General features: G+C 39.2%; 1 protein-coding gene across 1 annotated transcript in view; it reads right to left on the reverse strand.

Moving 5' to 3' along the window:
- Positions 1-10,241: 10,241 nt before the first annotated feature.
- The window catches only part of CDC7 (cell division cycle 7), a 15,837-nt gene continuing 3,382 nt past the window's right edge, over positions 10,242-22,696 (reverse strand). Inside the window, exons 2-11 of the mRNA XM_008939983.1 lie at positions 22,608-22,691; positions 20,597-20,732; positions 19,867-19,960; positions 19,642-19,784; positions 17,548-17,797; positions 16,904-16,999; positions 15,915-16,093; positions 14,622-14,704; positions 11,554-11,703; positions 10,242-10,618 (exon numbers count right to left, since the gene is read on the reverse strand). Of these exons, the coding sequence (XP_008938231.1) occupies positions 10,242-10,618; positions 11,554-11,703; positions 14,622-14,704; positions 15,915-16,093; positions 16,904-16,999; positions 17,548-17,797; positions 19,642-19,784; positions 19,867-19,960; positions 20,597-20,732; positions 22,608-22,691 (1,592 nt within the window). The remainder of the gene's footprint in view (positions 10,619-11,553; positions 11,704-14,621; positions 14,705-15,914; positions 16,094-16,903; positions 17,000-17,547; positions 17,798-19,641; positions 19,785-19,866; positions 19,961-20,596; positions 20,733-22,607; positions 22,692-22,696) is intronic.

Consider the following 22,696-nt stretch of genomic DNA (forward strand, 5'->3'; position numbering starts at 1 on the left):
GCAAGACTTGAGCATCTTGTGACCGTCTTGCCTCCCCAAATAACATGTGTATCCACAGCTTTTTGGAAAAGAAAACTGTAAGGAAGACATATTTCTAGTATAATTTGATTAGTAAGTCAGTTGCTGTGTGTCTGGAGCAGCAACAAAGATCTGTGTGCCAGTTTGTCTTTGTGGTCAATAACCTTTTGCAGCACTATGCTCATTCATTCACCGACTGCTTATACCTCTGGCATAGACTTTTTTTTAACCAGCAGATCTTGCAATCTATTTCACAACCACTCTTGTCTTCTATATGTGTTGCTTGCCAACTGTAATTAATGGACTGAGTTTTATAAGCGATGCCTGAGCATGTCTATATATGTCCTAATTCTGGCAAAAATTGCATTGCCCAGGGCTCACTATGAACTGTATTTCTGTATGAAATCCTAGCACACGTGTATGTATCGAGCAGGCTGTTGAGATGGCTGTTGGAAACTTATCTTTAAAGCTTCATTGCAAGCCAGAATATTTTGAAACTTGGCATGCTGCTTTTGGAGTGGGTGCAGTTCATTTAGTTAAATCTGGGTCTGTCTCCTGCTCTCTTTTTATAGTCCAAGTTCCCTAGGGTGGATGGAAGTACCTAATTCCAAATTTGCCTTGCCAAGTGCTTGGCAACCAGAGCTTTCCTCCACAATGGGGTTTGTCTCAAGAGCAGATAACGCCTGTTTAGAATAACCTGACACTTCAGGCTAGAAAAGGGCAAAGAGTTTTGAAGAATAGTTTAATCTTTAAACTTAAGTATTTGTAACCCATTCATTTCTAGACACCGTGGATACAATACTTTTTGAATATTACGTTAGTTGAAAAGTGTGTCTTGTAACAATCTTAACTCTGTTTTTCACCTTCTCCTGCATTTTTGTCCTTGCACTCTTTTGGTTTAACGTGACATTTTAGGATATTTTGGTAAACAATCAGGGTCTGAAAACATTTTGTACCTGTGTAACACACAGATGCGTTTCATTTTCAAGAAATCTACGTGCTTTATTGGAATCAACTAGATTGCTAGAGTTTGAGAAGCACTTTTGAGGCTTTGTGTACATTACAGAAATGTGGCATCCGAGTTGGTGTTTGCAGTGTGTGCATACCAAGGAGCACGTATCAGCAGAGCAGAGGTACCGGCAGAATTAAGGCCTGCAGTTGCTGCTAGTCAGTCCTGTAAATCTGCAGTACTGCAGAGTCAGCACAGACCCCACTCAAGCAGAAACCTAAACATCTGTTTAACTTTAGGCATGTGCTTAAGCTTCTTTGACGTGAACTGCTAAGTAAGGGGGGGGGGGGGTATTTTTAAGCACTGTTCTAAAGACTTTGCTTCACCAGGTTATGCTTAGGAAGCACTTTTCAAGCAGAATAGAGTTTGTTCTGTAGATTCAGCCTGCCCTCACATAGCAGGTTGAGATGTAAACATGCAGTCCCAAAATGTCTCTCCTCCTTTTCTTTCTCTCTGTACGCTGTTTGCAGAGGGAGGAACCTTAGGTGCCCCAACTTAAAAGAGAGCTGTAGCTTGTTCATGTAAGTCTCCAGTCTGGAGAATGAAGGGATGGGGACTGCAGGGCTGCCAGGTGCACACCTGTCCCAGCATACATATAGTCTAAAAAATGCCTAGTGTTCTCGTTTCACTTTCAGAGGCTGTGGTGTGTTCAGTAATACTTCAGTGCATGGGCTGACCAGTATTCCTGTGATTATCTGAGGGGCTCTGGCTGTGAAAACTTACAGTGGCCTTGTTCCTTTTACTCCTCCAAGCTATGAAAATAAATTGCTCTTCCTTTTGGATTGAATTCCATTGCTAGCTCATTTTGTTGCTGCTCCTCCTGTGTGTTTCCCTCTCATCTATTTCCTTCTGCTTCTTGCCTGTTCAGACTCTTCTTGTACTCACACTGATTATTAGATGACATAGTCTGTGTACATTGATTCTATAGGTTATTCTGTAATGAAGTTCTGAATTAATCTCAGTTGTCCTAGCTCTTAAGATAGTGGGATCAAAGAGAACCTTTCAAGAAGAACTGTGGCTGAAGATGCTTAGAGGAAATTACATTCTTGCTCTGACATTGATGTGATCTCTGAAACGCTACTGGCATAATAGCACTAGTCTGTTGAAACCTTTCAGCTGAGCTCTGTTCTCCCAGACATTAGAAACTGTTGCTTCGTTCCACTTAAATGAAGGAACATAACTTGGAGGCCTCTTCTAACTCTTTGATCACCAGTGAGTTTGAAAGAGTTCTTAAACATCCATCCTGTGCTTAGGTCTTGTATACATGTTATAAATTTGATAAACTCTTTTATAGGAAGGAGAATGTGGAATTCAAAGGAAGGGAATAGGTCATATGAGTCCCCTCTTGAGTCCTGCTTCTGGTACAGAACAGAAGTTCTGTTGCAGAACTTTTTGCTTACGGGTGCTAAAAAGACTTAATTCTGAACCAAGGGAAATAAGTCTTAACAACAAATGGTAATTCTGTTAACAAACCAACAGGAAGATCTCCCTCCATCAGAGTGGGAGGATGTTAATGGCTTGTTACAGTTTGTTTGGAAATTGGAATTTATTGTGGTATCTGGTAGCATCCCTCTTTCAATTCTTCATCTGTTTTGATACGGAAAAAATCTTGTGCTGCTGTATCCAGCTCCATTCCTGCCGATAAATAAGCTGCATATCTTTCAGAGCCATCTCTTACCCTCTGTTTGACAGTTTTATAAACGGGGTAAGACTAGTGGCAGGAGAGAGGGAGGGTTGCTGCTTGTGCTGCATGCAGGGCCTGATGGTGCTGGGGAGGCAGCAGGCTGCTGCAGCTGGGCAGGGGCAGGGAGAGTGGGCAACAGGGACACCCCACCTGGGCACTTCCCTGCTGCTGCCTCCACACCTTCAGCTCCTGTCCCCAAACCCAGCATGGCCCCAGATGTGAGGAAACACCTGCACACAGCACTGGGAAGCTCTCTGGGTAGCTGCTGGAGCCGATTATTTGGATCAGTGTTAGCTGTTGAAGAATGATTTATTCTGGTGGTGCCCTGGAAGAGCTGCTTTCCTGGTAACCACCACCTTGAGAGCCTGTGGCCAGCAGGGCTCCTCCTCTGTAGACACAGCTCCCTTGCTCAGTCACACAGGACACTTCTTAAGCTGTGCCAGCTGCAGTGCTTTGGGGATGACGTGTTGCCCCACCACAAGCACTGAAACTAGCAGAGGTAGCTTAGCACTGCATCCCAAATTTCCTCCATCCCTTCCTCAGCAGACTTCCAGAAATCAGTGGGCATGGGATACCTGCCATCCATGCACATGAAGCTCAGAGAACAAGCAGAGCTCTCTAGAACGAGCTTACCCCAGCCTCAGCACCTAGCAGTGCTTTTTGAAACACACATTCACACACAAATGAAGCTGTGAAGCCACCTCAGGGCACTGCTGACCAGACTTGTCCTGTTTTCTGAGAGGTGAGCACTCCTCTCCTACCATCTATAAGGACTTGCAGCTGTGTTTCTTGTTGTGCTACCTGAATATTCCTTTTGACCTCTTATTTATGTAGTCCTAATTTCTACTGAAGCCTTTATCATAATTTGCAGTAAAATTATGAGGAGGAATTTTTTTCCAAACTCCAGTTCCTTGCACTGCAAGATGCAAAATAGACATACTGGAATGAACCCAAGCAACATGCACTTGGCTGAACCACAACACTGAATTTCTCCCCTGGATATTCTGAGACTTCTCTGAATATTCCAAATTAGCATTTCACTTAGGCTGATACTAGCAATAGGGGATGAGTGACATTAATATTTGAAAGTTATGTGGTAAATCTAATTTTCGGGTGTGCGTGAGAAAGCTTAGCTTAAAGTAGACATATAGATGTTGTAGCTACAATTTAAATTCAGCATTTCACAGCCCTGATATACAAATATCACAGGGTTAAGCCAGTGAGTGGTAAGTGTGATGGCATGGCTGCCTCCTTTGAATAAGTAGAACAAAACAACACCAGCTCACAAACTGTGATTATGGTCAGTCAGCGCTTGAAAGGTAGTCGGTTTGGTACAGTAATTTTCATTTTTTTACCTCTAATTTTCCTAGGAGGCTGTAGGCAGAGTGAAGCATATCCAAGTTACACTTTCACCTCCGAGGATAAGTATATAGTCCTAATGGTGGTGTGAGAACAGGAGCTGTGTGGATCAGCTGACGTGGCATAGCAATGTCCTACCAAATTCATTAGGATCTAAAATGGCTAGAAACACTAGGTTTTAGTAATTTATTAATTTTTATATACTCTGTGAAATTTGTAGTCAATGACGGAAATGTTTCAAGAGAAAGCCCCATATTAAATCCCATTTTATGAACTCTGAAAGAAGGTCAGGAAATGCAGTTCTGCAGCACTGCTGGTCCTGTATATTTGCATCCATGTCCAAAATAATTTACCAGGGATTCTGCAGTCCCCATTTTGCTGGCTCTTAGGAGGTTTACCATGTTGAAGTCATAATGCATCAAATCACTTGAATCATTGATTTTTAGGAAAGAAAAAGCATAGCAATCAGAAAGTAACTTGAACCCCTCTCCCCTCTCAGAGTGGGCTGCCTGTAAGTGAATATTCCAGAATACTGTGATTTTTACAAAGATAACTAGGGTAAATACCTATAAATTCTAACTACATAGTGAGGTTTTTTTTTCATGAAGCAGCTATTATGAATGTGACTCAAGTTACAGAGCTAGTTGCAAGCAGACCTGCAATGGAAAACATATGCCAGACTGCACATGTGAAGGATCCCAGCCGGCAAGGACTGCTTGGCTGTAAGCTGTGTGCAGGACAGTTCTGTGCTGTGGTAAATTGTCCATGGTAAACTACCCTAGTTCAGTCCATTACAACAAAAAGCACTTTAGGAACATAAAGATCCCTGACCTGAGTCTTGTAGCCCCTGCATTAAGTCAGCTGTCGCAGTCCGCTCGCTCCTGGGGTGTGGAGGGAGCCCCTGGAGTAGTTAAGGCAGCCCGGGGAAGTGGGCTGGCAATCAGAAGGCAGAATAATTTTGGGAAATAATTTTTAGAAAGCAACTTGGAAACAAATTTTATAACTGAATATGAATCTGGCGAAGGAAAAATGTATTGATTTGTTTACAGAAGCAAGAAAAAGGCATCTTGTGTCCTCTGAGTGCAGTGCTACTGTCCCACTTCAGCACTTTCCTCCAGTGTGAGACAGAGGTACACAGGCACACAGAAATTTCAGCAGAAGTTAGAACTTCCCCTTTCATTTGAAATGGATGTGATCCGATCAGCTAAGACAAGAAAAATCAAAGGCTACAGAGAACTCTGGAATTTCTTACCTGCACTGGCAAGTCCAAGTGAGGGGTTTTGATGAGGAAACTGAGATCTCTGAAACAAGCAAATGGACCATAGAACAGAAGCAGGACTCGGGAGGGGACTCATATGACACTTGGAAATGGAAATAATGGGTGGTTTGCACATAGCCCACAGTAATGTTCAAACCAGCAAAAGAATCATCAAAGACAACACAGAGTGCAGGAATATGATCCTCTGGTAGGATTTTTTGGGAGAGGTGGTGAGAAACAGTAACGGAAAGTACGAGAGATTTTATCTAACGAGCTGCCTCTTGCTAGACATGACCTGTGGCATTCATTAAACTAAATTACATAACCTTTCATCAAAAAAAGTTAATGTTCTTCCAGTATTCCAATCGTTAGGCTACATCCCTATCTCTTCACATTAAAAAGTAAGACTAAATATGCATTATTTGTTATGATTAACTTGTTTATGCCACATAAAAGAAATGGATCCAGTGGATACTTTACGTAAAACACTTCTTAGCACCACTATTTTCAAAACAAATGCTTAATTAGGACTTAGATTAGAATCTGACTCTTCTGAAAACCATGGAATAACTTCATGCAAGAAAGAAAATAACATGTAACAAAACCACCCCCTTCCCTGCCATATCCCCACAGGAGGACTGAAGTCTTTCCATAAATGGAATAAACAATACTCTGGGGATACTCAGGAATGCTGATAGTGGTTAGTTTTGAACATGATACAGTAGAGCGTTATACAGGGATAGTATTCTTGCAGAGTCAAAGGGCACTGAAGGAAAAAGGGCTGAGTCATGGAGAGGCAGAATTAAGTATGTGACAGGCACGTTAAAAACCCATTGGTCATCTGGGTTCTGCTCTACCTGCTTGAGGCTAAATACACAATTTACTGGACCCACACCTCAATGATACCAGCAATTTTTTTGTTACCAGAGTAACAAAAAATTATATGCTGGCCTTTGTAAGGTTACGATCAAAGGGACTATCCAGTTCCCCCACACTGTGTGCAGGCTGCCAATTTAAATATTTACTACCCCTTGAACTGGCCATCCAGGAACACGGCAGCGGAAAGGAGAATGAGCCACATGCACAGTGGTACACGCTCTGTTTTCTGGAAAAGGTACAAGAGGGATTTGAAGCGAACGTGTTATGGCAACATTAGCAGAAAAATTTGCTATGTGCTTTAAAAAAGCACAAACACACCACCACCCCGAAAAGACCAAAAAACCCCAACGCATTTACAAGTGTGCTGTGATGAGAAGATTGCTCAAGCAATGCCTGGGAGAATCGCCCTTGCCTATCAATGGAGATACATGGTTTCATTGCAGAACAGGAATTCATGAAGTACTAATTTCCTTTAAAATGTTGTTTTTCTACTAAGTGGCTTCAATGCTTAGTCATTTTTTCCCCGTAGTCAAAGTGTCTTTGAAACGTGGTGATAAAACTGGATTTTTTTTATTTCTGTTGACTTGTGCCACAGTTCTTCCTGCCTTCAGGAAGTGGGAAAATTTCAGGTGTGCCCTGCTAAATGCAAACACTTTCTCTTACGTATGGCATCTAGTTCAGGAGAACATATCTCTTCATTGCCAACAAATATTTCAGGCAAGCTCTGAAGGCTTTTTTTTTTTTCTTTGTATTTTGCTGACTAGTAGCGTGTAAAGGTCAGATGCTGGGAAAATAAATCATCTTTGTAAAGGCAATATTTTTTTGCTTGGCAGTCATATCCAAAAGATGTTTCACTGTAGCCAGAGCAGATTACAAAGCTCACCATGGGTTTGATGTGTGTTTTATTCCTGCAAAACCACAACGCACTGATTGCTAGAGTACCCGTGTCAGAGGTGCCTGGGAATGAAAATATCCTTCATTTTCTCTCTTAAGGTCCAACACAGCTCCTGAGCATAGGAACTTGGCTGCACATGGGGCTGTTATGGAAACGCTTCAGGATCCCGTCACATCTGATGGCTCAGGAGGCCACTCAAGGATTAGGGGAACCTTCTGCACCTGCACAGGAAGCCTTGGCTGTGTATTGGTTACACATTGCTTTCACTTTCTGGAAAGTAGAGAGTACCTAAACTCTAGATATTGCAAATACATAAAATAAGGAGGACATGGAATATTCTCAGATGTAATACTGATGTCCTACATTTATTATCCACATAGTATCTTGCTTTAAATAAACACTTTGTTGAATCCAGTCTCAAAAGTGATAGATCTGCAAAGTCAATAGATAAAAGAATTTCATTTGTCCCTTAATACCAGTATCATCCAGAAAAACTTTGTTGCTGTTTGGCAGGTGTTTCCTCAGGGACTCTTAATAAGATGCGCTCCTCTTTCCCAATTACCATTTACAACCAGGAAAAACATCATGAACTTAATACATCACAATTTCCTTACCTAGCCTGGCTAAGTACTGAGAAAAAGCTCCTCTTCCCTGGGCTAGACAGACAGATGTACTTAGATTTGCTCCCAGAATTCCATGCTCAGGATTCTAGGCATCAGTTTCTCTCCATCTTTCTAACTCTGTGCTGTTTTTTGCTGCTGTTTTTGGTTTATTTCCAATTTACTAATAACCTTGTCATAGCATGGTGTCCAGAACTTAACAGTAACCCAGCTGCGGCCTCATGACCACTACCACATGTTGCAGTGATGTCATTTCTTAGTGGACTTTCTTTTAATTGCAGCTCTCATGGCAGGAGATTCACATCTCAAATAATGTAATTAAACTTCAGAGGAATACTGGTACTTGCTTCTTACCTATGGCTTTGGGAGATTCTCAGGACAACAACAGAGAAGCAGAAAACTCCATGGCAACTCCTGCCACTGTTTTCTTGCCATTTTCCTTAAAAAAAACCCCCCTTCTTTTCCCCTCCATTGAGAGCACGTTGCATTTAACATCTTACTTTTGGCTTTCATTCCTTTGTAGAGTGCTACAAAAAAAAATTCTTAAACATATGCTTGTTCAAACACATTTTTATTTTCCCTTTATCCTTCTCCTGAAAAACAAAACTCTTCCAGGTTTTAAATAAATAGCTGTCTGGAAGAAGGACTAATGGTGGGTTCTTCTAGTTTGGTATGGAATATGCTGACCTTAGATTTGTTTCTCTCAGGATTTTATTTGCCCATAATGTTTTCGTAAAAACACCTTTTTGGCTATTAAACTTTGCAGTGGTTAATTGTTGTAGTGGCTGCTGCAGGGAGCTGCTCAATGCTGTGGTTAGCAGGAAAGCTTAAGAAGCTGAAGTCGTTCACAAAGTTCACAATAGATAGCTGACATATTTTTGCCTGTTGTCAGCTAGGGCTTCTCGTAAGACCATAGACAGCATGAGTGAACGTAGGAGGAAACAATACATCTGCAGACACTGGCAGACAGCACTGCTTGCCAAATTTGGCCACAGTTCCTTTAGATAAATAATTCCTCAGTGACATGCTGTGTTGAAATTATATAAACAGCAAAAATTACTAAGACCTGGGCCCCAGGGTCTTGTGGGTTTCAAGATTTTCTGCAATCAATACTCTGACATCTGCAAATATTTTTCTCTAACAGCTGATGCCAGGAACAGAGCACCATTACCACCACTTTGGATGTATGCAAGATTTTGAATGTATTGAACTCATGTCTCCTCAGCCCTAGCCCTAGCCGGGACCTTTGCACGATCAGAACCAGCAGCTCGGTTGGGAACCCTTATGCAAAAGTTAGCAGAGCAGCAATCTTTTCTCAGAATGGCTTGGAACCTCTTATAGTAACAACTCCACTAGCATGTCAAAAAACATACATGGGAAAACAATGTATTAAGTTTCAGTCTCCAGAATTATCCAGGACTTTAGAGTAACTTGTGCTGAACATGATGTAACTTACTCAGTACATTGAATGTATAGGGGTGAGAGGTTACTCGGGGTGGTTTTCCTGCTTGGGACCAGACAACAGCTAGCTCCTAACTCTGCAGTAAGACTTCCTTGATAACTCTGCTACTTCAAGTATGATAGTCACATACACCAGAGCTATCTGTAAAGTGTTTTCTATCACCGAGGAATTTATGCAGGAAACAAATGTGCCTAATTCTGCCTAAGCAGAAACATCCTACAAGAAAACCTTACCTGACTCATTTTTATAAAGCATCTCCAGACAACCTTCTGAAATTATAAAAACAAATCCTTTATTTAAGAGATATTCTTTTAAAGAATCAGTTTTCGTGACAGAAACCAAACCTATTCATGTCACCCAAGACATTCTGTAGGCAGTGGCTGTTGAATACTGACAGTTACCCATGGCACTGAGGAAACATGGGCTATGAAAAATGAGTAACTGCATTTATTACTGTTGTCTCAGTAGGAAAGACCAGACTGGAACAAAAACTATACTTTTAAAACAGTTAAGTTTTGATGATATAACCTCCAGCACCTGGCCCCTCCTCTAGCAGCACTCTCAAAGTAATACAGTTCTCTGAAAATAGCCTGAACAAAATTAACCCACTTTGTTCCATTTTCAGGCTGCCATGTACCAACTGGAAAGAGAGATACACAAGTATGGAAGAATGTCTCTCAAGCACTTTTTTCAGTCATACCTTAAGGCAAATTTGTAAATTTTAAGGGAATATGTTGAGAATTAAGCATAGACCTTGTGAAACTTTTTTTTTTGGTAGTTTTTCATCAAAGTTAACTTTCTCAGAAAGCATGTATACACAACAATAACCTCTCAGAAATGTCTTAGGATACGACGATATTAATGAGGTTTATATCCTTTCTGTATCTGCAAGTATTTTTTAATTTGCAGTCCAGCTGTACAAGACAATTTCAATTGTTCTGTGCAGAGTGATTGTATTTCAACAAGTGTAAATCTTGAGGGCAACAAGGTAAAACTACCTCAAGTATCTCATTTCCACATGAAACATATGAAAGCAATAACAGAATACAGTATCTTCTCAGAGTCTCAGGTCTTTAAAAAAAGGATGCAGCAAAGCCTCTTTTGCAGTTATTCTTGTTGCAGGGTTTAAGTCTAGTAGCTTATCAAGTAGGTCATATGCTTCATCAGGAACCTGATCCCATCCTTTCATGTCTGTTGACTTCGTTTCCAAAGCACTTTCACCTTCCTGAAAGCTCTTTAAGGGTTGGATTTGTTTTTTGAGTGTCTCAGGAGCACACGGTTTGTCTGCTGCCACTGGTAAGGCTGAGTCATTTACGGACTTGCTGGGCACTTCACCCTGGGCTCCCTTGCAGCTGCTGTTTGTTCCTCTCAACTTCTCACAGAGGGTTCTCAAGTTTTGTGCTGGGACAACTTGGGTACACAGAACTGATTTACCTAAGGAAAAAAAAAATCTGCAGTAAATGACATTTTGTTAAACTTTCTATGGAACTCTAACTTCTAAGTTTGTTCAGAGAAACTTCATGTCTTGAAGTCTAACCAGCATTTTAAAACCCAAAAAACAAAGCCACCTGAAACCCAAATCCAACCCCTTCGCTCCTCCAGAGCAGCCATTTTTTACAGCAGTAGCTCGAGCAAGGTAACAGTCTCAGTTCTGCTCAGAACAGAGCTGTTTGGGTTTGTTTGTGAAGCTGTGTAGTCACGGGCTGTCATGCACCCCACTTTAACAGAACTGAAGAAAATGAGATACCCTGATTTTTACATCTCTGTATGGAGAATGAAAATCCATGCTGTCAGTTATGCTTCCAGAGCAAGTGCTGCAGCATTTAGTCTGCAGACAATTAGGGGAATGGTTGTTTTAGATTTTAGGGGTTTGTGTGTTTTGTGGTGATGTGAGCTTTGTTTTTTTTTTTTTTAATTTTAATTTACTAGCCTTCTTGAGGCAGGAATAAAGCAGGTTTTACATCACCCAAATACTAAATCATTTTGACTTCAGCCTCTAGGGCAAATTTTCCAGCAACAGAAACATTGCCTCAAGAATTCTAACCAAATGCCAGTAGAAAACATTTACTTGGCTTATTTCACCTCAAGTGGCCCTGACTTAGTGAAAAGCAGTAGATGGTTTGGGAAACCTATGGCATGAAGCATCCCACATACAAATTACAAAAGACAGAAAAATATAAAACTTTCTTAAAACTTTATATAGACTAGTACTTTCAGTGGTTTACATGCAAAAAGTGTGATTCACCTCCAAAATGACTCCCAAACCAAAAAATACATATTAAAAAAAAATCACAGATTGTAAGCTACTGCATTCAATAGCAGACCAAACATACATCTCCCCCTTTTCCCCATAATTAAGGTTTGCATACCAAAAGTTTTAGCAGCCTGAATTGTTTCTCTGGATCCACGAACTGTCATGATTTGTGCCAAAGCAGTTAGGTCATCACTTGCTTTGTAAAATGGATACCGTCCACTGAGCAGAGAAAGGAATATGATTCCTGCAGACCACATATCAATTGCTGCAATTGAAAGCAAACGGTAAAAGCTGAACTCATGATGTTATCACAAACAAAATTCCAACTTTCTTTCAAAAGAAATTATGACCTGAAAAGTTTCTACCAGAAAAAAATATGTTCTGAAGTACTTACTGACTTGGGTCACAGAGATAACACTTCACCAAACAGTGGAAATTACTATAATTAGATTGAAGAATAATTTCCTGCTTTGATGCAGAGAGTGTGTTTAAGCTTTTCCATAGAACTTTTCATATGAGTAACTCCATTAACTTGCTAAGCTTAAAATGTACCAAAACAATGTTTGAGGTTGTTTTACTCAGGCAAACGAGAGGGGGCAGAAAAATGGCTACTTTTGATACTTATTTAATTCGCTTCATACAAATAAAACCTTATATAAGAAGGATGATAAATAAAATAACAATTCACAAACAAAATCTGAGTTTTCCTGGGACTGAGGCTGCCACGCTCAGGCAGTACTGAAAAATTTATCTTACTATGAACTTTGTTCCTCTCTAATACCAAATCACTTGACAGGACAGCCAGTTTAGGAACTGCAATAGTTAGAAGTTATTCATCACTTTCAGTGTGTTACAAAGAGTACAGCGAGTACTCTGGGGATAGCCAAAGCATGATGGAAAATACTGAAAGTTATGAGAATACCTGTCTGCCATAATTTTTTGGCTCACTACGGTGCACGCTTTGAGAGATGGCAAGGAAAGCAAAGGAGAGAGTTTGAAGGACTTTCAAACTCTAAAGAGAAAAATTAACAATTGGGAAGTAAAGCCATAGTTATTCTACTTTTCTTCACAAAAAACAGTAGTAAAATAGGCAGTAATTAAATTGGACATTTTAGTTACAAACACTATTAGCACAGGACTTTGGAAAAAAAAGAATATTAAGTTTACCAGTTGCAAAACCAAATCTTAAGTCTTTTATTAAAAAAATAAATATCCAAGCTAATAATTTGGCACAATTTACAGTAGAAATATTTTGTATCTTCTTCATAGTTCCTGTAAAAAGTTTTAATATTGCGGTATTGCTGTTGAAAAGATGATACCATCTGTTTGAGGTGCTGTGCATCACCCTGAGTATGTGGTTGGGAAAGCTGGAGTCATCAAGGTCAAGACCTTTAAAGAAGTTTAATTACTTAACTGTTGCTGAAACGAATAGACATTACCTACCTGAATGGCTAGTAAATGCTGGCCCTACAGTTCTGGTAGAGCCGGGATCACCAGCAGGCGGCAAGACCCTGCGCCATGACAAAAATCACAATTCCTCTCTATGCTTCTGCCTCGTGTTACCCAGCCAGTGAGGCAGACTGAGGAACGGAGAGCAGAGGGACAAACCAATCTGAAGGGTAACTGGAGCTGTGTAACATCAATGCTGGAGTTCAGGTTCTACTCCCTGCGCTGTGAACCTGGGTCAGATGCACTAACAGTAGTGCTGGAGAGCATCAGCTGGATTCAGCTGGTAACTTGGTCTCAGCACAGAGACCAAAACTAGTAGTAAGACTGGCAGGAATACAAGGAGGTGACTAACTACAGCAGCCCCAGATGGAAAGGGACAAGAAGATTTGTTCGTTCAAATACAACATAATCTCATAAATATTAGTATTAGTCTACCCAATTCTAATTAAGGCCTTTGTTGACATACTACAGGAGCTCGGCACCACTGACTCAGTACTTTTAGGGCTCTGTGCCACACCCAAGGGTTTCCAGATTTATCCCTATTTTCTATAATCCTGCTCTCTATTACCCTAGAGAACAGAAAACTGTCTGGAAGCATTCTTAACACCAGCATATGTCCAAGATTTCCTAGCTATGTCTTCTTTCTGCCTAAATTCTGTCTAGACGGATATTGCCTAAACTTGTCCTGGATTTCTGGATGACTTCTAGTCCTGGTTGTTGCAGCACAGGCACAGCAACGCCACACAGGCTGCTGCACCTCTTGAAACCCCAGCCATATCCACAGGGCAGACACTGCTTCAAACAGAAAGATGACTAGGGATAAGCTTACCCAATGTACTCTTAAATCTATCCCCAGTGTGTATACACGCTTTAAGTACTGGAAATTGATAATTTTCTCAAAAAGTATTCAGAAAAAAAAAGTGGCTGAAACATGTTATTTTAAATTCAAAATCTGAGGACATTTGTATTTTCCATCCTCTTTCATAAGTCTAAACTCCTGGTCATATGCCAAACATTTAGCAGGTAAATTTGCTTTTATTGGTCCTCCATTTCTCCAGGTAGGCACAACCTCGCCCATCCTACTTGCATCAGTTAATGCATTACCCATCCCTCTGCTCTTTTACCCACACTACTGAAACTTCCTGGCTTGGTAGTTCTTAACCCTGAGAAATTAAAAATTTATTAATAAAAAATTATTGTATTTACAGACCAGCTATTGAAAGCACTGGCAAAAAAGGAAAAAATCTGATAAGAAATATTAACCAACGCTTCCTAAAACACATTTGCCATTTTACCATTAAGTATGTCTGCTATGACAGCAAACTGTATGTGACAATCTGTCTAGAAAACTCTTTAAGCATGTCCTCTCCCCAAGAGTTATTCAACATTTTACTTGAAGAAATAAGCCAATAAGCCAAGAAAACTGATAAAAATTACAACTTTGTTTTCTTTTAAAACACACTGTACTCAAAACCTGCATATTCACTACCCTTCAAATTAATAGACACGTGAGTTTTAAAAGACAGGAAGAATACTCCTAACTTGTTTTTACTCTGAATAATAAACTTTTAATGATAATCAAGGAATGCCTGATAAGTGTTAGAACGGATGACACAATGAATTTTGCATGTAACCATAATGTCCCCCATTATAAAAGACAACATAATATGCATAAATGAGAAGGATCAAAAGGTGAAAAAAGGTATCAGTTTCAGTCTGTTTGTTTTACAGTACCTGTGGTCTGTGTGGGGCACTTTGTTAATACTTCTGGTGCTCTGAACCCAGGAGTTCCTGCCCTGGGAGCAATCTGTTGACACCTTGGAATAACAGACAAACATATTTATAATATAAAAGTTGATAAATAAGTTCTAATTATACTACTGTTTACTATTTTTTGTAGAATATACTTGTGTAAACAGCCTAATCCTGCCTTATTCAAGTTTTATAGCAGTTTGAAGTGTAATTATCTAGAATGAAATGATGTCCCGTAAGATATTAGCCTTAATACAGTATCTATTATATGATCTAGAATAAAGTAATACCACAGAAAGATTTATTGCATATTTCACTCAGTTTTTTAGTTTCATTCAACAGCAGCATCACTTTTGCTAAAGGCTTGTTTAAAGTTGAGACTAATTAACCAAGACAAAAAATGTACTAGGTTCTTGAATGTAGATGTTCTGGCTTTGTAGTAGTCCACAGAAAACTCAGGTTCACTATTTCTGAGTGTTGACAAGAATTTACATTTCATTAGATTAACTACAAGGTGTGAGATTATAGTTATTTAAAAAAAACCCAAAACTTCCCAGAGCTTTATTGTATGGTTTAAAGTGCCTTCCTTCAATGGGCCACTTTCTTTCGAGTCTGGCAAATTCCTCACATGTCTTACCTCTAAAATGAAGTTAGTATCATCATATTTTGATAGTCTGGGAAGAGAGGGACCCCAGTGTCATGCCTAGGCCTAGTAAACAGAATTCTCTGCATTCATCTGTGTTCGTTCATGTGTGGATAAGAGGCAATAGATCATAACCGAAACTAAATGCAGAGGGATGGAGTTGAACTGAGTTCTCTAACCTGTTTGTTATTAAAACTTAAGTGTCACTTTTTAAATGAACAAATACAAAACAGTCATGTTTCCTTTTTATTCTACATTTCACAGTTTCCAGAATCCAAACCATTGCCATGATTTAGGCCTATGAGATAATGACTAATGCCTGACTGATGTATTGTCTTCTCTAAGTGTTGTAACTAACTCAAGTAATCTTCAAAAACACGCGTAGGCAGGTAATTAATTACAACCAAAAAATCATTAACAGTGAATCTCTCACTGCAGATAGTGGTGAACCAATTATTCTATGAATTCCATGAACTATTCTTGTTTAAAAAAAGAGCACAGTCAGTGTTTTATGGGTTGCACAGATCAAATGCTATCTTTCACCTACTAAATCAACTGTCCAGTAAATTCACGTTTCTGACCTTGGTTGACAGGACAGCAGACAATTTTACAACATTTTCAAAGCAAATTACCTTGAAAGGCAAACACTGCAAACTCTATCCGTTGCGTAGCAGTCACAGAGCGGGGTTGAAAGCCAAGCACTGGCAGCCTTCCTGGCTGCCCCATTGCTCACTGTTTTGGTAGAAATTATCTTCTTCTTTGTTACAAACTTCCTAGATGAAACATCTATCATCTTTGATTGTTTTATGAGCTGCAATGTAGATATTTTAGCGAAGGTGACATATTTAAGAAGCTCCCCTTCACATATAGATAGGCCAGCACCTAAAATACTATAAGACTGCACAGGTGCTCATAAGCAAAAAACTGCAATTTTAGAACAGAAGACAGCAAATAACAATACTACATCTATAAAACAGACACTGGAACTTTCTAAATATCCTGATTTCTTCCCCTTCCCCTTTGGAAAACATTTTTTCAGTGTTTACTAAAACAAATACAGGTTAGGTATTCTGAATCTGCAAGATAAGTATTTTTAAAGTTAATATGTTTCAAGAATTCTTTTGGTTCAATATGAGAATTAAAAAAAAAAAAAAAAGTATCTGAAATGCCAGAGCAACACCGAGGCACTAACCCTAATTCTACAATAAGATAGTTGGGGTTTCCCCCTTGTCATATTAAATAGTAACTAGAAAAAGTACAGAAAAATACATTACAAGTTTTCTCCCCAGTTTCAACTGCAATAAAAAAAAAAAAAGTTGTTTCACAAGCCAAGTATATTTTAGTTGCACAGACACATGTGTAGGAAAAAAGATTAATCTGGCATACAAACAAGTTCAGCTAGGGAGACAGCTACATAACTAGTGCTTGAAGAGTTACAAAAGGGACTGAAACAGAAATGAAAAATTCTTAGAGCCTTTCAGCAAAGACACACTTAATTATCTGCTCAAAAGCTTCTCCATCCCCAGCATCCTGGAGTAATGTCCACTCTCACAGAACAACCAGTTCTATAGTTTTTCAAACATCTAACAGATTGCTCTTACTGGTGAGTCATACTTCTTACTTTTGTATTCGAGCTCTCCTGGTATGTGGAACTATAGACATTGAAATTCCTCTCTCCAAAGACAGAGCGCTGGACTGAACGGTGTGGAGAATCCTCCTACAACACAAATAAATAGGACAGTAAGGATCCTGTCTAACACACAGTCAGATGGATACTGACAGTTCAAAAAAAAAGTGTGAAGTGACATAAAGCAAGAACAGCTGCATAGCAAGTCATTTTCAGGCATCAGTTTACTGTGGATGAAGAAAACATTGTCTAGACAGGGTTACAAAATGAATCACACCTTACAAGTGCCCCAAGACAATTAGAATGTCATCTGTACTGCACTTCTTATGCAAGTAAATAACTTGGGGAGGAGTTCCACAGTACTTGTTGGTTAAAAAATGACTTAAGGGTGTCTAAGTAGTAACCCATGCTAGGGGTTTTATAAAGCCTTTGGCATTGTATTATATCTAACAGGCAATGAATAATGCCACCAGGGTTATGTAAAACTGGCCACTCTGACAAGAGAAATGTGACTGTGCATCACATTAGGACCCTGCAAGCTACCCACGCACAACTTCTGTTCAAGTGTTACATCTCCCCCTGCTGGGTGAAGTAATACATGAAACCTACAACATGATTAATGAAAAAAGACTAAGAACCTTTTCTCCTCTTCCTTGTTTAATCTGTATTTTTGAAAGTGAGCTGGACTTTCTGTCAGCTGCTTTTGAGGCTGACTGTTGAGCTATCTGTCTAGGTGCTGTGATGCCGACAGCAACCCTGTTTCCCAAGGCTGTGGTGGGATTATTTTGTGAGCAACTTCCCTGCTGGTCTTCAGAACAGGCAGTCTTAAGAAGTTCAATTTTTGTATCAAGAGTTCCTTGTGCCAAACCAAAATCTACCAAGGCATACCTGAAAGACAGAAATTTAAAATCAGGAGTCATGAAGTCATCAGTCAAATCCATTTACCATATTCATTACTTGTTTACTAACCTTTTTTCTGCATTTTATTCAGTACGTTGCTTATCTGTACTGTTGTCAGCATCACAGTTCTATTTTCCTTCTTCTCCTCCTCTTGTCCTGTCTTACCTACCCCACAATATTTTTACCCTATAGCTATCTTACTTCATTCTTTCTTGTCCCAAAATATTCCCAATTGCATACTTTCTTCAATGGTGTGAAAAAAATATTCCTATCAACTCCTTTCTGGGGTTCTTTTAATCCTACAGCTCCAAACCTTCAGCCAACAGTCAAGTACAAGTGATTTGACCTCTGCAGGATTCCCATGGGCAGAGGAAAAATGTAGCAGTGAAGACAGACAAGACTAACAATGCTGAGAGTTTTGCCAGACTTCAAGCAATACTACTAGAATTTACTTCAGTCTTCTAATGGGTAAGACTATATTAGTTCACCCTTCAGATCTGTCTTTAAAACAATTTTTTTTTGCCACAACCAATACAGAGACAATGCAGCTGTCTCTGGGTCTCAGGCAAACTCAAAACCATGGTGTCCACACCCAAAGTAGACGTTAAGCTCAAACAAATGCTGGAAGAGCAAAACAATAGTACAAATTCATTTTGATAGATTTAAAAAAAAAAAAATCTCAAATTTTTAAGCTTGTGCTTTGGCAAAATATAATAACATCTCCTCTACAAACTTTTGCTACATGGAACCATAGAATCATTCAGGTTGGAGAAGACCTTTAAGACTGAGCCCAACTGTTAACCCAGCACTGTCAAGTCCACCACTAAACCACGTCCCTGAGTGTCCCCTCTCCACATCTTTTAAAGACTTCCAGGAATGGGAAGTCCACCACTTCTCTGGGCAGTGTGTTCCAATGCTTTACAACCCTTTGGTAAAGAAATTTTTCCTAATATTCAATCTAAACCTCCCATGGGACAACATGAAGCAGTCTTTTCTTGTCGTATGGTTGTTACCTGGGAAAATAAACCCACGCCCATATCACTACAACCTCCTTTCAAGTAGTTGTAGAGAGCAAGGTCTCCCCTGAGCCTCCTCTTTTCCAGGCTAAACAACTCCAGCCCCCTCAGCCGCTCATAACCAGACTTGTTCTCTAGACCCTTCACCAGCTTCCTTGCCCTCCTCTGGACGTGCTCCAGCACCTCCGTGTCTCAGTGTGTGTAGCACACTATTCACCAATAGAGCTACAGGACTGCTGGCACTGAAACAGTGCCTTATTCTGTCCATTTCAGCTCTTCACAAAAAGCAGCACCTTGCTTTTTATGGTCTTTAGACATTGTAACTTGCAGGCAAAACACCCAACCCTACTAGTTATAAATGTTAATTCAGTGTAAGGTGAAAACAACCCAAATCCAGTATCTATCTGTATTAGTTTTACCTTATGCACGAGTAAAAATTAGCAAGTCTACGCACAAGTCTATTACACAAAATTTTTTAATCTTCTCATTCTTATTAAAAAAATACAGTACTTGTACTCAATAGTAAAATCTTCATTTTTATCAGGTACTTGTCAGCTTATGAGGCAGACACTACATTACGTATGGAAAAAAATAAATCCTCCCCTCCTCAAATCCTTAAACTCAGGTCCCTTCCAACCCCTATGATTCTATGAGTCTATGAAATTAAAAGAAAAAAAGTCCTTTTTAGCTTTATTACTTAAGCACATGTTATGCAGCTGGAAGGAAAAAAAAAAAAAACCAAGCCTAATTGACTCTGTTCTGCCAAGGCACGCATCCCCACGCGAGATGACAGCGTGGTCATCTGGACTGACTCACTGTTTGAGCTGCCTGTTGTAGAGGAAGTTACTGGGCTTGACGTCACGGTGAACGATCCCGAAGTGATGAATGCGCCTCAACGCTTTACACAGATTGAACATGTACTCCCTCACTTCTTCAAAGGAAAGGGAATTCAAAATGTCCTGAAAGATTATTTGGACACTCTGATTATGCAACTGCTTTTAATTAAAGAGTTTTACCACACAGAAAAAGTCTGGGACTCACCAAGAAGGATTCGTGTTCCAGATACGGCATAACAATAACTACATGATCATTTTTCCTAAAGCAATATTTAACTCCCATAACGTTATCTTGACCCCTAGAAGAGAAGTAATGTCACTGAGTAAAGACTTAGAAGATGGATGTTTATTTTCTTTTAGTTTTTAAAAAAACTTGTCAGGGTTTCCTTTATAGTCCAGTTTCTATTTTGACAGCAGTTTTACCGACAGTCAGTAGTCAGGCTGCTGCCTCTCATTGCTGCGTTCCATTTGAATACTGTGATTTGCAAGGGAGGCTCCACAAATTATTTGCGGGGCCATGGTTTGTAGTTACCACTGTAATTAAACGTAGGACCTAACCTTTATGATGCCAACTACTTTAAGAAGGTAAGGTGCTATTCAGCGCACTCTAGCAACAAGTATTCATTATTCATAACACATTTTCTGATGAAGAGATTATTTTTTTCCATGCACTTTAGAACTGGAACTTTTATCACAGAGATACAGCACAGAACTTCTCAAATGGAAAAAATATAGTGCCATCTGCAAACTGAGACTACCAGAAAAAGGCATCTATAACAGGTAAGCCACTTCATTTCTTATCTGCTCTTGATTAAAAAAAAAAAAAAAATTTCTCTAGTTAAAATAGGCAAAGTGCCCAAACTTAAAATAAATACACAGAATAGTGAGACAATGTTCAGCAGTTTAGTCATGACAATCATAATTGGTTTATGTACCCTGCTACTGTGAGGCACTGAAGCTCTGCAGCAATTCGCAGAGGGTGGCTGGTTGGAATCAAGTGTTTCAGAGCCATTTTTTCCTCATATCCTGTTTGTAGCTGTGCTGTGGCCAAGTAAACAGAACTAAAAGTACCTGTAAAGACAGAATAAAAACACTGTCTTCAGCATTTTTAATTAGGTCAATTCAGATTTTTATAGACGTGATCTAACTGCTCACAATCCTGTAGTATATACCTGATACTACATCAAAAGCAGATTCTAGAAGAGAAAAATACAGTTCCTTTTTTTCTACTACCGAATTCAGTGATCTTGTATACAAGTTTTTTTATGTCAGTAAAAATGCAAATGTAACACTGTCTAACTTGGCTGGGACACAGAGCTCTTTGAATGTAAATATCCTATCTTTGATTTGCTTTCTTGTTTAGGTAGCTTACTTTCATCTGACATCCAACTCTTCTCTCCCTATCATGTAAGTGAGCTATATAATGCTAATTCAGAAAGCACTGTCTTTACTATTCAAAGCACTTCTGAAATTGCTACATTTTTCTTAATTCTGTTACCTTATCTATAAAGAAAGACTTCTCACATGATGTGTAACTTTACTTTGTTTGCCCAGAGCATTACTCCAAGGACAGAAAGTGATAGACTCATTAAGAAAGGAAGTATTCAGACTATAAACTTTTACTCACCCATTTAATTTTAAGGATAGCCTAATAACCTCTTCAGAGTTTAATTTGTCCTAATGATCTGAGATATCTGAACATATAAGCTGAAGCATTCTTCCAAATGAATAAACGGTACAAATTACTTCTGAGTACATTTAAATATTGTTTGCACCATGCTAGTTCAACAGTCTGCAAGTGATAAATACATCACAAGGCCAGCAAAAACTCAAAATACTTCTTGCAGTCAATAAAAAAAAAAAAAATCTAGAGTCCCATAAATTCAGTAGAATTGATTACAGTGACAAGGGTCATTAAGCTGATCTAAGACATTATTTTTGGTGCTGAGAACTGCTAAAAGGAAAGTGATTCCAGAGCAGAATCCTAAACTGAAGCTTGTTTTCTCATAATGCTGCAGAACTGCAAGTGGTATTCTTTAAAATCACTGTTTGCTCCCAAGAGCAAAACTGGAGTACCATTCATAACCAGAGACTGGGGTTAATTATATTATATCTTCTATGATAGGCAGAACTCTTTTTTTCATTTGGTTTTCAAATTTTGTATTGCTGTGGTGAATGGAGCTGGGCTTTCTTTTTGTTGGATGGGGTTGAGACAAAAACTTTTAGCCATCTAGCCTACCATCACAGGTGTTCCATCACAGTACAGCTGTAAAACAATCCAGCTTCTCATCAACATAGTGTTTAAAAGTGTGGAGTGTCACAACGCATTTCAGGGATCAAAGCGTTTCAGAGATCACAAAGCATTTCAGTTCCAAAAAATGCTGAAAACCCAAACTCAGAAGTACCTAAGAAATCTATTTATAGTCACGCCTAACACTTATTGAAGGTATCTGCAACAGTGTCTGTTGAAGGCAAGTTCTATACAAGTGTTCTAAAATTTTACTCTGTATGTCCTTAAAAAGTTTGTTGGGTTCTGTTGTGGTTTTTGGTTTTTTAAATAAAGCAGCTGTAATTTTTCAGTCTCCTCCTCCAGTTCTGCCCACAGGGTTTCAGTGGAAACAAAGCTAGCTGAAGGAAGAGGAGTTAAATATGTCCACAGCAATATATACATAAATTTCTTATGTAAAAGAGAAAAAGAATGGAGCATTAGGACTTAGTTACTCACATCTACCTCAGAAATTTTTAGTTGTTGAAACTGGAACGCTGTTTTCTTGAAAGGCTTTATACCAGATTTTCAAGAAAGTATCTTGAAAAGGTTCCTAATTAACATACATAAATGCCCAGCAACATATTAGAATTCCTATAGAGACCAAGCAGTAAATCAGAAAGGCATTTGGGTTAGATTGCATACATTGGGATCTAAGCAAGCTAAAATAAAACATTTACCTTCTCCAATTTTTTCCTTAATTTTGAACACATTTACAAGCTGTGGCACTGCTTCATAAAGTTTCTCAATGTCTTTTTTTATTCCTGCT

This window comes from Merops nubicus, unplaced genomic scaffold (genome assembly GCF_000691845.1).
Source record: "Merops nubicus isolate BGI_N331 unplaced genomic scaffold, ASM69184v1 scaffold7965, whole genome shotgun sequence".
Taxonomy (NCBI): Eukaryota; Metazoa; Chordata; class Aves; order Coraciiformes; family Meropidae; genus Merops; species Merops nubicus.